At 32.8% G+C, this 14186-nt stretch overlaps 2 protein-coding genes across 2 annotated transcripts in view; both read right to left on the bottom strand.

The window, feature by feature from the left end:
* The window catches only part of LOC149786739 (uncharacterized), a 28351-nt gene extending 21766 nt beyond the window's left edge, over positions 1-6585 (bottom strand). The window contains exons 1-2 of the mRNA XM_089975970.1: positions 6523-6585; positions 3852-3992 (exon numbers count right to left, since the gene is read on the bottom strand). Of these exons, the coding sequence (XP_089832096.1) occupies positions 3852-3992; positions 6523-6585 (204 nt within the window). The remainder of the gene's footprint in view (positions 1-3851; positions 3993-6522) is intronic.
* The window catches only part of LOC149786740 (uncharacterized), a 66303-nt gene continuing 55976 nt past the window's right edge, over positions 3860-14186 (bottom strand). The window contains exons 10-12 of the mRNA XM_089977246.1: positions 12033-12252; positions 8710-8999; positions 3860-3992 (exon numbers count right to left, since the gene is read on the bottom strand). Coding sequence (XP_089833372.1) covers positions 8773-8999; positions 12033-12252 — 447 coding nt within the window. The 3' untranslated portion in view covers positions 3860-3992; positions 8710-8772. The remainder of the gene's footprint in view (positions 3993-8709; positions 9000-12032; positions 12253-14186) is intronic.

Consider the following 14186-nt stretch of genomic DNA (forward strand, 5'->3'; position numbering starts at 1 on the left):
AAACTATTAAAGCCACATTACAAATCCAAATCACATACACACAAACGCTTAAATTGGATTCCGCTTATCGGTTCTATCGATTGTCATCCAACAACGAATTTCATTTGTCTTATACAAATAACATAATCTCCGATTTATGATTTATTTTCTTTAAACACATTTTTGATACAATTAGAGATAATTGATAAGGCATTAAGTATCCCATATTCTTTTTCGTTCCGGTACAATGACCTACGTCTACAATTTAGCATAGAAAGAAGAAGAACAGTATTAAAAGCTTCATTACTACACTCCTGCAAATTTGGGCGCTTACACATCAGTTGACGTAACATATGCAAACTAAAGTGCAATGAATTAAACGAATCTTAAACAGAACAGTCTACTTTGACATTACATAATCAGGCAGCAAAATATTTATCTTCAAAATGGAATACGTAACTTTCTTGGATGTTGAGTGTCAAGTAGGCTTTGAACATAATGCCTCTTCAAGAACATTTAGGATTTGTTGGTGATCACTGAATGCGTTTACTCTTTTTAAAACCAAGAAGCATTTCTTGTGAAGTGGTGTACCAAGTGCCTTAATAATGGAATGTGTCTGTATTTCGCTAACAAACCAGACACTGCGACGTACAATAACTTTTTAATGATCAGAGAACATGACGGGGGTAAGTCATGCTTGGAATAAAATATACCAATGTACTGGTAAATGTTTTCGTCCATTTAACTACTAACATATATGGAACCCTTAAATTTAAAATATGTAAAACAGCTAGAATATTAACTACATACAAGTTATCAAAGAATTATCATCCTACCTTTACTGAAAACATTTTTAAAATTAAGCAATTAAGCAATAATGCTAAGTGGTCAACTTGTGTACAAATAGAACAAATTGAAATGTGATGATATATAATGCGTGTTTTAATGACAAGAACTACCTATTTACGGCAAACTCTTAGATATGCAACGAATGGAACAATTTTATGGAACAAATTGAAGGACAAGGAAAATATATAATCTTTCACTCGTAAAATGGCTATTACAGGACAGTTTATTTGGTAGGTGGGACATACAGTTCACCCACCCATAACGCACTGCGGAGTTGCCAGTAAATGAATTGTGTTCAAGCTAAACATTTCCCTAACTCAAACGGTATAATGGCCCCATCATATGTAAACCAATTGACATATCTCAGATCTTGTTTACAGTGCATGGAACCCAAATCGTGTTTTTGAAATGTCCACGTTATTGCGTGTAATCAATATAAGTTTTGTCCAAAACACCGCCGCTTTGAACACAAACATACCTGGACGATCGGTTCAATTATTATGATCTATACAAATTACACCCATTGTCCTAGTTTCGATTTTGTTTTGTTATGGAAATATATCGCAAACTTTTCAGATTCTTGTCTATTCTCATGTTGCTATATTATATTATATTACATTGTGTTACATTATATTATATTATATTATATTATATTATATTATATTATATTATATTGTATCATATTATATTGTATCATATTATATTATTATATATTATATTATATTGTATTACATTACATTACATTATATTATATTATATTATATTATATTATATTATATTATATTATATTATATTATATTATATTATATTATATTATATTATATTATATATTTCCTCTTCTAAATACCTAGGTGTATAAAGCTTTAATGTACAACCGATTGATGAAAGAGAAGAAGTTATTTGAATTAAAAAAGTATACTTTTAAACGAGTGTTGGGACGATAAATGTACAATTTAGTGAAAATTTCGTTTTTTCCCCTGTCCTCCATATCTGGGCGTGTCTAAACGTACTGTGTGGGTGCGAAGGGAAGGCATGCGGTTTCTCGCTGTTCTTATTCTAACTTTCCACTTACTAGGAAATTTAATGAAATAGATTTATATCTTCCCTCTATATAACTTATTAATGTAGATGTACCGCAATTTAACCAACCCTTCTTGTTCGCATAGGCTGTTGTTTCAACACATGTTGTTATGCTGACTGCATGTCATGCATATCATATGTATTTTAATTTTGAATTGCGTGGATTGTTTGGGCAAATATGATCACCGTCCATGACTAAATGAGCATCTCCGCATCGTATGGCATATTCTTCGAAAGAATTTCAATTCTTATCTTTGCAGACTTTAAATACAATATTTCCAACCAGTGTATTTGCACCAAACGTTGAGATTACAGAGAGAACATTTATATCACCCTGTCAGTACACCATACACAAAAAATCATCCGCATCAATTATTGAGGCATAACTCTTGAAAGATGGAAAGTAATAAACCTTACTTGTGTGTCTCGGTCTAGTAGTAACTATTTCAATATCCGACAAGACACAGTGGCATACGAACGCTCATTAGCTAATTAACGGGGAGTTCGTGCTCTAAATATAAACCGTGCTGGATTGTACTGGCTTATGGAAAGAAAAATAGTGCGATTCGATGAACTACACAAAACAGTTTTAAGTTAGTAATTTGTTTCACTATTGAAATGATTATATTAAGCAGCGGAGATATTATTAATATATTATAATCATGCACTAATTATAATTAATATTAGTACAGCATTTCCTGGTCTCTTGGTCTACTCTACCATACTTGTTCTGATTGTGCGGTTTAGTAGAATTGCTTCATTTGTAACCATATTAGTCCTCGCTTGATTGCACAAATGAATGTTGATTGCTTATATACGAAGAGAAGCGATATAGATCATGTAGCGTAAACTTGTATTTTCCACCACCAGATTTGCGATAAGATTTCTTCTGTTATCAACATTACTTAAATGCTCTTCGTATTCCTCATAAATTTACTGAAGTTACATTTCAAATAGTGTACCTGTTAATAAAACCTGATCGTTTACGGCAAAACAAAACCAAGAATCTTCATTTAAAGAATTAAAATAGGAGAATAAACTCCGTTTTGTGGCATTTCCTTCTGTTCAAGAACATCCTAACCACGGAAAACGATTAATAAAGTTACCAAATAACCATAAAGCATCAATTAGCACTGATGATACGAACATACTTGTTTGAGTATGCCTTAGAAACATGTTCTTTCAAGTCATAAGCCATTAACCGTTTCATAGATGTTTGGAAGGAAGAACACACATTGTTTGTTTTTAAAAAAATGAACTTCACTATACCATTCGACGAAAAATAGTTGTTGATTTACTTGTTGCATTTGTATCATAGCCGTGCCTATAATGTATTTAACTAGGCATGTTTGTATAATTTGTACAGTCTACTCAAAGATCTGAAGTCATGTTATGAATATACCATGTGAATTACAGGCAAATGCATCGAGTGGTGTTGTATATGCCTTATCATTATTATTATTTTGTTAACATGCACAGGATGATTGTGCTTACATATGTGTTTGCTAACTAACATAATAAATGGCAGAGCAAAAATGAATGTGCTTACTACTTCATTCGATTCAGAATGTGATCATGCATACCATGTCAACTCAAGAACATACAGACTGTACGCATGTCTGAACAAAATTCACGCTATTGACTAATCCACATCACACTTTGTCCCCGACATCAGAGCTGGTTGAACAGTGCATGCGGCTTTTATCTTGTCATAACTTGATCAACATTTTATGTGTACTTACAATATTAAAAGGGAGAGGGGATAGATATATAGATAAATAGATATTAGATAGATATATAGATAGATAGATAGATACATGGATACAGATATATATATATATATATATATATATATATATATATATATATATATATATATAGATAGATAGATAGATAGATAGATAGATAGATAGATATAAATATATACATATAGAGAGATATACCCCAGAATCTTGAACTCCGCCAGCATGGGAGCTATCAACAACGAAAATATACCCTGCACATTTCGGAACATACTCAACAACTTGTTTCGTCAGAGCATCTCGCTCGCCAATTCCAGGTGTGTCAACAAGCACAACATTTTCCTTAAAAAACAACAATAATTGCGAGATCAATTATGCAATGTGTCAGTCACAGATAACATATTTATATTACGTCATAGTTCGAGTAATGTCCATATTGAAACAACCATGGAAATTTACGATAGTTAATGTTGACGATATTGAGTGTCTCACTGCCTGTTATATTCTTGCTACTTGATGGCAGTGTTTTTTAAAATATTGGAATATGGATCCAGGTCAAATTGAGCCATATATGCTGACGTATACTGTTGACATTGGCTGGTTTTTCAATGTGTTTTATTGAATCCGAAATAGCGCTTCTGATGAAGACATAAACGATTGGCTGTATGTGGCGGTCTAGGACCGCTTGCTCAAGGTGAAAGAATCAGACATAAAAATATAAACAATGAAAGAAATCAAAAATGTATTTTCATAATGTATAATTTAAAACAAAACAACGAATAAATTCAAGAGCATCAAAAGCATTTTGGCCAGGTTCTATAACTTGCTGCATTTTACTGTCATGTTGGTTTTTCGTATAGTGTTTCCGTGACATAAACGATTTTTCAAAGATGCAGTACATTCGAAAAGATCGTCATTTGCTCTGTCTAGTGCCAATGCAGCCAAAAAGCTTTGTTTGGGGTGCCAAAGTATGAATCATAATGATATCAATAAGACAAGAACATAACACAAAACGTAATTACTTTTCAGAAACTGCATGATTTTTGGATATATATAAATGCAATAAACTGACAAAGAACAGTGCAAAACTAGTATCTTACTAGCCTAAGCGCTTTCGACTCTGTAATGAGTTTTTTCAAAGGCATATACAAATTATGGACAAGGCAAACAATTTAAACAGAAAAACGGTAACCGTTATGTTTGCAAAACTTTACATGGCCGTTTCTACAGGAATTCAAACTTTTAACTTTATTATGTGTCAACTATTTTATTTCAACTTGTCGCTGATAGTGGAAAATATTTGTATTGACTTAGAAATCAATGAGTCATAACGACATCTGTTATTTTATGTAAATGTATGTAAGCGCAAATTAGATCCAGGATATTTCATTGTTATAGTAGTCATTATAGGCTATTAAGCAAATTTAGAGAAATATTTAAAAGAAAATGTGTCGTCTGCAAAAGGTAATTGTATTTGTGCATGGTTGTCTTTTACTAGTGTTCTTGGTTTAAACCGCTTGGTTTCAATGTTCGAAGGTGGAGTATCCAGTAAGATTCCTTTCTGTTCCTGGTTTGGGAACTCCAGTTGAGGTTGTGAACAATTGCAACAAGTGTGATATCTCCAAAATAACACGTTATCCAATGTGTACAGAAATGACATATCGTTGCGCGGAATTACCCGACGCACATAAATGGCCGACACAGTGATATATATATATATATATATATAGTACATATTCTCTACGATAGTGATACATTTATAAAACTTGAGGTATATTTTATATACAGCGCACACACATTTTATCTTTTTATATACCCACCATGTCGGCCAATTCTGCGTGTCGGGTAATTTTGCGCAACGATACGTGATTTCTGTAAACATTAGATTACCTGCTATTTTGGATCAAAAATGCATTTTTGTCAAGTGAGAAGGACCGTACTTTAATTAACAAATGTGATATTCATAACGTGTACAAAAATATCCCGCATTTTGACTCGAGATTCATATGATAATGTGATTTCTAAATGTCAACACGAAGACCAACTCTATGACCTTTTTGAACCTGTGACCCTTTACATCCCATTTACTATACATATTTTAGAATCATGGAAATAAATATATTATATCAAAGATGGAAATGTATACCTTAAAAAAAGTATGCATCCTAAGCAAAGTTTCCAATTTTGCAACCCGTCCCAATATCGTCTGTTATCCAACGTGTCAACTTGCCGCTAGAACAGGATTCTCAAGACAGTCCGCGGCGTATAGTCTGTTTCTAAATTATTTAGTAATGTGTCCCCATAAATAAGACGTTGAAAACACATTACATCCTATTCATTGATGTTTTTCTTCAGAATAATATCTTAGTATTTTATACCATGTTGAACTTTACTAATTTATTTTTACAAGATCGGTTTAATTTGCTTTATATAGCTTGCCATTTATAGGCATTTTTGCGTGCATATTGTAAAACTAGCTATAATCCTGACCTAAATATTCGACTTAACTACTGACAGAGAAAGTCCAAGGTAATGTATTTCATTTGTATAGCCCGATTGACAAACAGTACACCTTTTTTCAAAGCTGTGAGCACAACAGGCTGACAAATTGCGAGTTTTTAAAACACGGATCTGGTGTCCCGTCTGCCCAAAATTGATATTATATTGAACAGAATATTCTGGTGACAATCGCCTCTTTTTAAATCGTAATCATTGCATTATTTTATTTTCTTCAATCGGTCGAATTCGGAAAGCGTTTTGCTTCAATATTGGAGACGTAAACCTTACGTGCGCAGAAATACCCGATAGCATCGTACATTCCACTCAGAATGTTGCAGATACGGTTGATGTCAGAGAGTGAATGAATACTCACAAAAGCCACATGCGCAGCAAATTCAACAGGAAGGTCGCCAACTACTGCAACTCGACTGGACATTTAGACGTGTACCTCCATATATTACAAATTTAGTAAAACCTTGGGCGAACAGACATATAACTCAGACGTAAAGAAGGAAGCTGGATACTAATATTGTAAATGATTAAGGACCTCAATCTAAATAAAACAATCTAACCTTTACCATTCTAGTCTTAAGAAGATAACATTCGGTCACCAGTTTTTCACACGTACGCAATTTCCGCGAAAATACTTGCATAATACATATTTATTATTATTATTATTATTATTATTATTATTTTAAAATTTCAAAATTTTAAAACAGCTCAGATTAATATTCGCAAGTGAATCAATTGAAGATTATACATTTTATAGAAATATGTTTACATCTTTTACAAGAAGCAAATAAAAGTAATATGAATTGAAACAAAATATAATCATTTTACAAGCTTTATACTCTAAAAAATATTCAATCGTTATGGCGCCTTGCAAAGAACCAAAGTACCGGTATGCAAAACATTATCACTCCTGGAACTTGCTGTGAATAATTTTAAGAAATTTTAATTTTATCCAGTTATGTTGTCCACATTCAGGAAAATGAAATCATTCAACTAATTAATGAAACTTTAGATAGAAAAAGAAGGTACGCACAGCATTGAGATAACTAAAATATGACAAAGGTGGCGAATACATTCTTTATCCAGTGACTTCTTTATATTCAGGCAAAAATAATAGCTCCAATATAAACACTTTTATTGAAAAACTATTCCATGATGGATATTATCCAGAATATTTGTCAAAGGCTCTTATCATATCAATTGTGAAAGAGAGGGATGCAAATGAACCCTCTAATTACAGTGGCGTTAGCCTATTACCTATATTAAGTAGAGCGTTTCCATAGATTTAAAAAAAAGGAAAAATGAATGGGTGGAAGAAAACGATTTACTGGGCGACGAAAAAGCAGACTTTCGATCTTGGAATTCAATAGCAGATACAAAATGTGTAGTATATACATTACTTTGTAAATATTTAATAAAATGTCGGGTTCGAATCCATGAATTAGGCATGAACTATGATAAAGTTTTTAATATGATATAGAGACAAGTATTGAACCAAAGGCTAGTTAGTTGAATATTAGTGGAAAAACAAAAAAGTTAAAAATCCTTATGGCAATTTATAATGATGAAAAGGCATTTGTGTTAAGACCAACAATCTTAATACCGGCGTATTTAAATGCCCTTATTCTTTTCGTTTTCTTTTTAATGATTTGAAAACCTTTTCAGCTGAAGGAAACAGGGTATTGTCGCTAAAAACCTTACAGCTGTTGTTCCAATTATATGCAGACGATTTGATTGTCTTTGTTTACACTGCTCGACAGTTACACAATATGGTAAATTGGCTGCATGTATATGATGCTTAAAGTGAACATTTATACGTGAATATGGAAGAAAGTTACGAAAATTGGTCCTATGGTCGTATAGATGGTAACGACTGAACCATATTATAAGCATTGAGGACGCATTTTTTTCTTTTAATATGCTCTTGACATGTGTGGTTGAAAACTGTATCCTTGCAGGCGCTGAAGGCTATGCACATTTTGAAGAATAGTCTTTCAAAATTTGACAGATTATCCGTATGTGGATTGCTTCGTCTATTTGACGCGAAGACAGCTCCCATCCTTAACAATGGGCCTGATGGTTAGGGGTTTTACGATGCAAATGATATTGAAAAAGCTCATTTGTGATTTTGTAAATATATTCTTGGTACATCTAAGTCTACTCCAAACGCATTCGAATATAACAGATTAGGAAACATTCAAATGCAGTTGTACAAGATATAAACATATTTTGAGATATTAGCTAATACTTATATAATTACCAGATGACATATACCATAAACAATGCTACAATTTACAGATAAACGAAGGTTATGCATTTCATCCCTTACAGCTATGATTGCTTTTGTATACATGCTAGCATTGCGACGCTATTTTTGCACCTGTATTAAGACAGCGCAATTGTTGGTCATAAAAACCATTCACATTTCTCCTATAACGAATTGTACTCACAATCATTACGTCTAAAGATGATGAATACCAATATGGCAGCACACAACTGCTACCTAAAGACATCGTCAGAAATGTTACATCAACCGCAAAAAACTTACGTGCAGTGAGGATATTGGCCAATATATATCAATGGCTTTGAGGGGTTCATCGTCTCCATCTTCTCACAGTAACTTCTTAGTTATTGATTTTAACTTTTTTCTAAGTTTCCTGGAATCTGCCTTCAAAGTTATGATGTCGACAATTCGGTCTTTGACGATGCATTCTATCCTTTTATTCTCACTATTGTGTAACCGACACAAGCTTGCGGTTGTGTGCAAATGGTGCGATGGCAGTATCCTCTCTCCTAGAAGTACATTTAGAAATGTACTCTTACCCGAACTTGTTTCGCCTGTAGTGAGAAAATGGTTGATAATTCTAAAGGTAAAACTAGAGTCATAAAACTAGTACTGCTTTAAATAAATAAAACCTAACAAATAGCACATGTACAATATCGTAATTAAGGAAATTTAAGTTTGATTCATATTAAAATGTGTTCAAAATGAATCATGTGTTGTGATACTAAACGATCTAACGCAGAAAACCTTTCGAGACAAAAGTTACATATGCATCTCCAAAATTCATCGTAAGCAATATTAAAAGTAGCATTAAAATATACATTTACAAAACACTCACGATGGCGTGTGTAGTTATCATATACGTCTTTGATGATATGCTGCAATTACTTGTTTTCGTTTGCAACATACGAATCGTTCACATACCCAACACAATCATAAATACAGTATTTTGTCACCAGAATAATTTTACATAGAACATTTGAATACAGAAGAATATTGTGGAGAAAAAGTAACTATGCAGAAATATTCCACCAACCCATTTAAAACAACTCAGGGTTACTCATCAGGAATCTTCAAAGTACATACTATGCTCTGTTATCGGTATTGTCTTCTTTAAATTACTCATTAGTTCTTTTAATTTTTGTTGGTGAGTTTTTGCCATAAGTCACAGCGCATCCTATACTTTACTCTCGAAAACAGACAACACACACAACAAGAACAACTGTATTTCAATGTAGGTTGAGTAGGAAATCAGGTTTATTACCCTTGTGCTAATAATATCGCACGTATTCGGTAATTTTAAAGATTAGACGTTGTTTCGCAAATTGTCAAGTTTTACCAGCTCCAATACTCATAGACAATGTTCGTAATTGCATTATCTCTCTGATCGAACTCGATGCCTAGGCTGCATGCATCATATATACATATATAATGAAGACACCAGTAGGCTGTAATAGCAGACAGACATACTTTCCTCTGCCATTAAAAAAATTAAATTCAAAGAAAACCTATACAACTGACTAAAGAATAAAAATATCCTAAATGGGTTTGAATTAATACATTATATTAGCTAGATTTGCTCCAGTCCCTGAATTCGACAACTTGGGCAAATGTTGCCTGAATCAGTATCAAACTGAGCAACCCTTTTGAGTTATGTAGATTTACATTGTCAATAGTGACAGTACGAGATCAATCATAACATTATATAATCACTTGAAAGGAGTTTACTCTGATCAGTTGTTTCAGTTATTACTACTGATGTCACAAAAAAATGCGGTAAGAAATAAAAATGGTTTTGCATCTAGAAATTGAGATTTTCTACAAAGTTTTTCAAGTAATAATACCCCAAATGGTATTGAACAAAGATGACCAAAAGTGATGTTCTCATGTTTTTTTCTAGTTTGAATAGCACTTTTAACACATTATTGGCGATATCATCTTGAGGAATTGTAAGCTAAGTGCTAGGTCAAATGACATGGGTGAATCTGCGGCTCCGTTCTTGTCAGAGCAGACACCCTCTTAATAGGCTGTCGTACAAAATAATATTATTCATCACAATGCAATCAGAGAAATACAACATACGCACTAACTGCTTATCCCAATTTACATTTAAGTTTCTGAAATTTATGAAGTAAAGTTCTGGCATGATTGTGAAGCAGTATATTTCTATATTTTGATATTTAATAACAACCATTTTCACAGGGGTACGTACAATGATATTTGTTTTAACCACCTTATGTTCTGAAGGGGGCAGAGAACATTCCTAGTGAACTTGTAACTTTTACATTAGTTCTAGATTTCTGTTTTCATTTGCAATTGTAACTTTTACATTAGTTCTAGATTTCTGTTTTCATTTGCAATTCGTCAAAGCACAATATAAATATCAGACAGATAATTTATAATTACAGCATTTTGAATGTGTGCACTATTTTAAAGTTCATGATGTGTCAACCAGAGACGATAAAAGTAGTGAAATGTGGAGAGTTTTGGCACCCTCTAACACTCGTACATTATTGGCTGAGGCACGGGGCCGTATTTGGACAGCTTGTATAATCTCTATTTATTACCACCTCATTGCACTAAAGTTACAACGTCTACATTTTATAGCCAACGTATCCATTATTGGTTATTTCCAGATTTGTTGCAGGGGATTTGCCTTGCTGCAATAAGATTCTAAACAAACATGAAATTCATAAATTCTCATTACCGTAAGTTTGATTTTGTATTCTGCTTGTATCGAATAACTTAACATAATATGAACTACAGCACGAAGCTAAAGCGTATTGTATTCAACAGGTTTTATAGAGTTACTATACATATGGCTTTCACATAAAATCAGCAATGTTTGTATCAATATATTCGTTTGTGCTCACAGGTTATGATGATTTGGCAGGACGATCAGAGCTAGTTGTTTAACAATAAAACATTCCTTCAGACGTTTCGATCTCATATTTTAGAAAAGATATAATGTACATTTTTTTATGATAGCAGCGCAGGGTGACAATAATTCAGTCTAATGTCTTACCTCTTGACATTTGTTGCAATTGATACTACGATTTTCTCTACATCTATATCGCTTTGTCTCTATCGCAGCATTTGTTCTCGATATTTTAGGACGACTGAGGCAATGATATACCTCGGTCTGTATTACATATTTTAAATGCAAAGTTCATATATGATGTTGAGTTTTCCTAATTGTTTGTCAAGTTTTCTTTCACTAAAAACAAAAAAAAAAAAAAAAAAAAATAAAAAAAAAAATAAAAAAAAATTAACTGCGACATGTAACACAGACGTATATTTTATATTAAGAAATTCTCCTGCTAATAAATGTTTCAATGTTATTGGAACGTATCTACCCAGCACATTTAAGGCATTGTATATATAGCAACATTTAAACAAGAAGGATTATTTGATTTATGTATGATTATCACTGCCATCATCCTTTAATGGTAACGGGTATGGTACATAATGCTATAAACGCCTTATTAGTATGGCACGTTGATCGTAAATACATATAACACCGAGTTGGTATGTGATAGAACTCTGACAAACAAACCACATAATAATTAGCAGGCAATATGCCATACCGGAGACAACAATTTCAAATTCATCTTTCATGTTCTGAAGCATTGTCTTAATATATTCTAACTCCTCTTCATAATGTGGGAACCTCTGGTCTGTCACCTCACTCATATTTTCCTTAAACGATTCGTTCTGGACAGTTGCTATTACGACAGAGTAAAGCTCCAGCAGCTTCTGTGCTAAATCCTTGTACGTTCGCACCTTTTTGGTAAGAACGTCTTTAACCTGCAGTGAAACAAAGTTTACAATTAAATGTGTGTGTGACCAGTGATGCTAAAGGTCCTCTGCGTAGCCATACTTCATTTTGTATGAAACCTGTTCTAACAGAGTACTATTGTTGTCAAAACTAAAGTATTTATTTACTCAGCTATTCGTTTATTTGGAAGTAATCATAAATAAGAAAAGGTTTAAGACGGTTAAATGTAAGAAAAAGTGGTAAATTATTAAGTATAAAAATGTTAATACTCTGATCTGAAACTTGTAAATAATTATACGACTACTGTAATAGTGTTTGTCGTTATTACCGTTTTCCAGTTAAGTGTGTCAAAGTTTTGCTTGTCCTACCTTTCTGATGATGAAATGAGACAGAAATGTTTGGTGGGGGTAACGCGAGCAGTCAAATGAGAGTTACGTTTAATGTTAGGAAAAGTTAGTCATACATTTGTTTCCGATGGGTTTGAGGCATTCAAATATAATATTAGCGTTTTAAGTGATTAATTCACATTATTATGTATCAGTATTGGTTCTATTAATCGCATTATAATAGATGATTGTCATGACGATGATTGCTAAGTGGCAAAATGGTGATATGGATGCTATATTAATTATAAAGGGAGCCATAACGCGTACAAACATTTTGCAGTGTTAGTGTGCTGACATATTGGGTGTTGCTTTCACCTTTTATTGTTAAATCTATATATTACGTGTACAACTGAATTCCGTCTTTCTAATCAGGTTTTGATTGAACATGGTTTAAATGATGATCATCAACACAAAAATATGAACAGCATTATGAACGAAAAATAAGGAATAAATAAAGGGTACTGGTTTTCTTCATATAATATAACTGAAATTGTTTTGATCAGTCTTTGTCAGTTTTAGTGTTTCGTACAGACATTATTAGCTGCACATATGTTAACGTAGTGAAACTGTTGCAATCAGTCATTTGAAAAGTGTCATCACAAGCGTAAGAAATGGATCTGTCCTTATTTAGCATTAGTGCAAGATTGATTACATCTCTTATGTTTATATTTAACGATATGGAGAAACTGTATGGCAAATTAAAACGGATGTCCTTGCCTTTATATTAAAAATATATTGTTCAATCTGTATAAAATCTAATATAGTTTTAGTGTGGTGACGTGTTATATTATGATTATTAATACAGCGTTGTGGTATTGTTTTCCTATTTGTTAAAAGTTATATATTTTCTATATGTTGCTATTAAAGTAATTTAGATAAATACAATATTTTGATATAAACCAGCAGATTAACGTAGATTTCAACAATAGTTTAAATGGTTTTATAATAATCGCCATATATCAACTTCAATTTAATTAGAGCAGACGGGTAGAAAATGTTGTCTGGTACATAATCAAGAAAATGTTATGCGGAGTGAGGTTTCTCCACGCCCAGTGTACACGGCCTCTCCACCCCCTCTCTCACCGCAAATGGTTCAACCAGAGACCATCATTTTGTTTTATTTCGATACTGAAATCCGACCAGGAAAGATAAGAGGTTCTTCTGAAAAAATATCTTTGCCGGTTTTGTCTGGGTAGTGCAAAACCCAACCGGGTCGTGGTGGCAAGCCCACACACCATTCCATTTCTCTCTCTCTCTCTCTCTCTCTTGTATATATATCATGAACCATTGTTAAACGGAACATTTTAAATTCCTAAATAATTGCTTGCTTATATAAATACTCAACTTCTTGAGCTAGATATTCCCCATCCCTCTAATTTTCAATATTTACTAGCGCACTCGACATGCTTCACTTTTGTTAAAGAATATACCTTTTCATAATAAGATTTCTTACATATTATGATCTGCGCTAAAGGGCTCAAGTAACTTCATAGTAGTAACTGTCTTTCTCTAAACACTGCTATTTAAACTGTATCATGATTAAAACATGGAATGTGCGATAGAAGCATGATAATAAT

The sequence above is a fragment of the Sinohyriopsis cumingii genome, chromosome 12 (genome assembly GCF_028554795.1).
Source record: "Sinohyriopsis cumingii isolate HCF-2022 chromosome 12, ASM2855479v2, whole genome shotgun sequence".
Classification (NCBI taxonomy): domain Eukaryota; kingdom Metazoa; phylum Mollusca; class Bivalvia; order Unionida; family Unionidae; genus Sinohyriopsis; species Sinohyriopsis cumingii.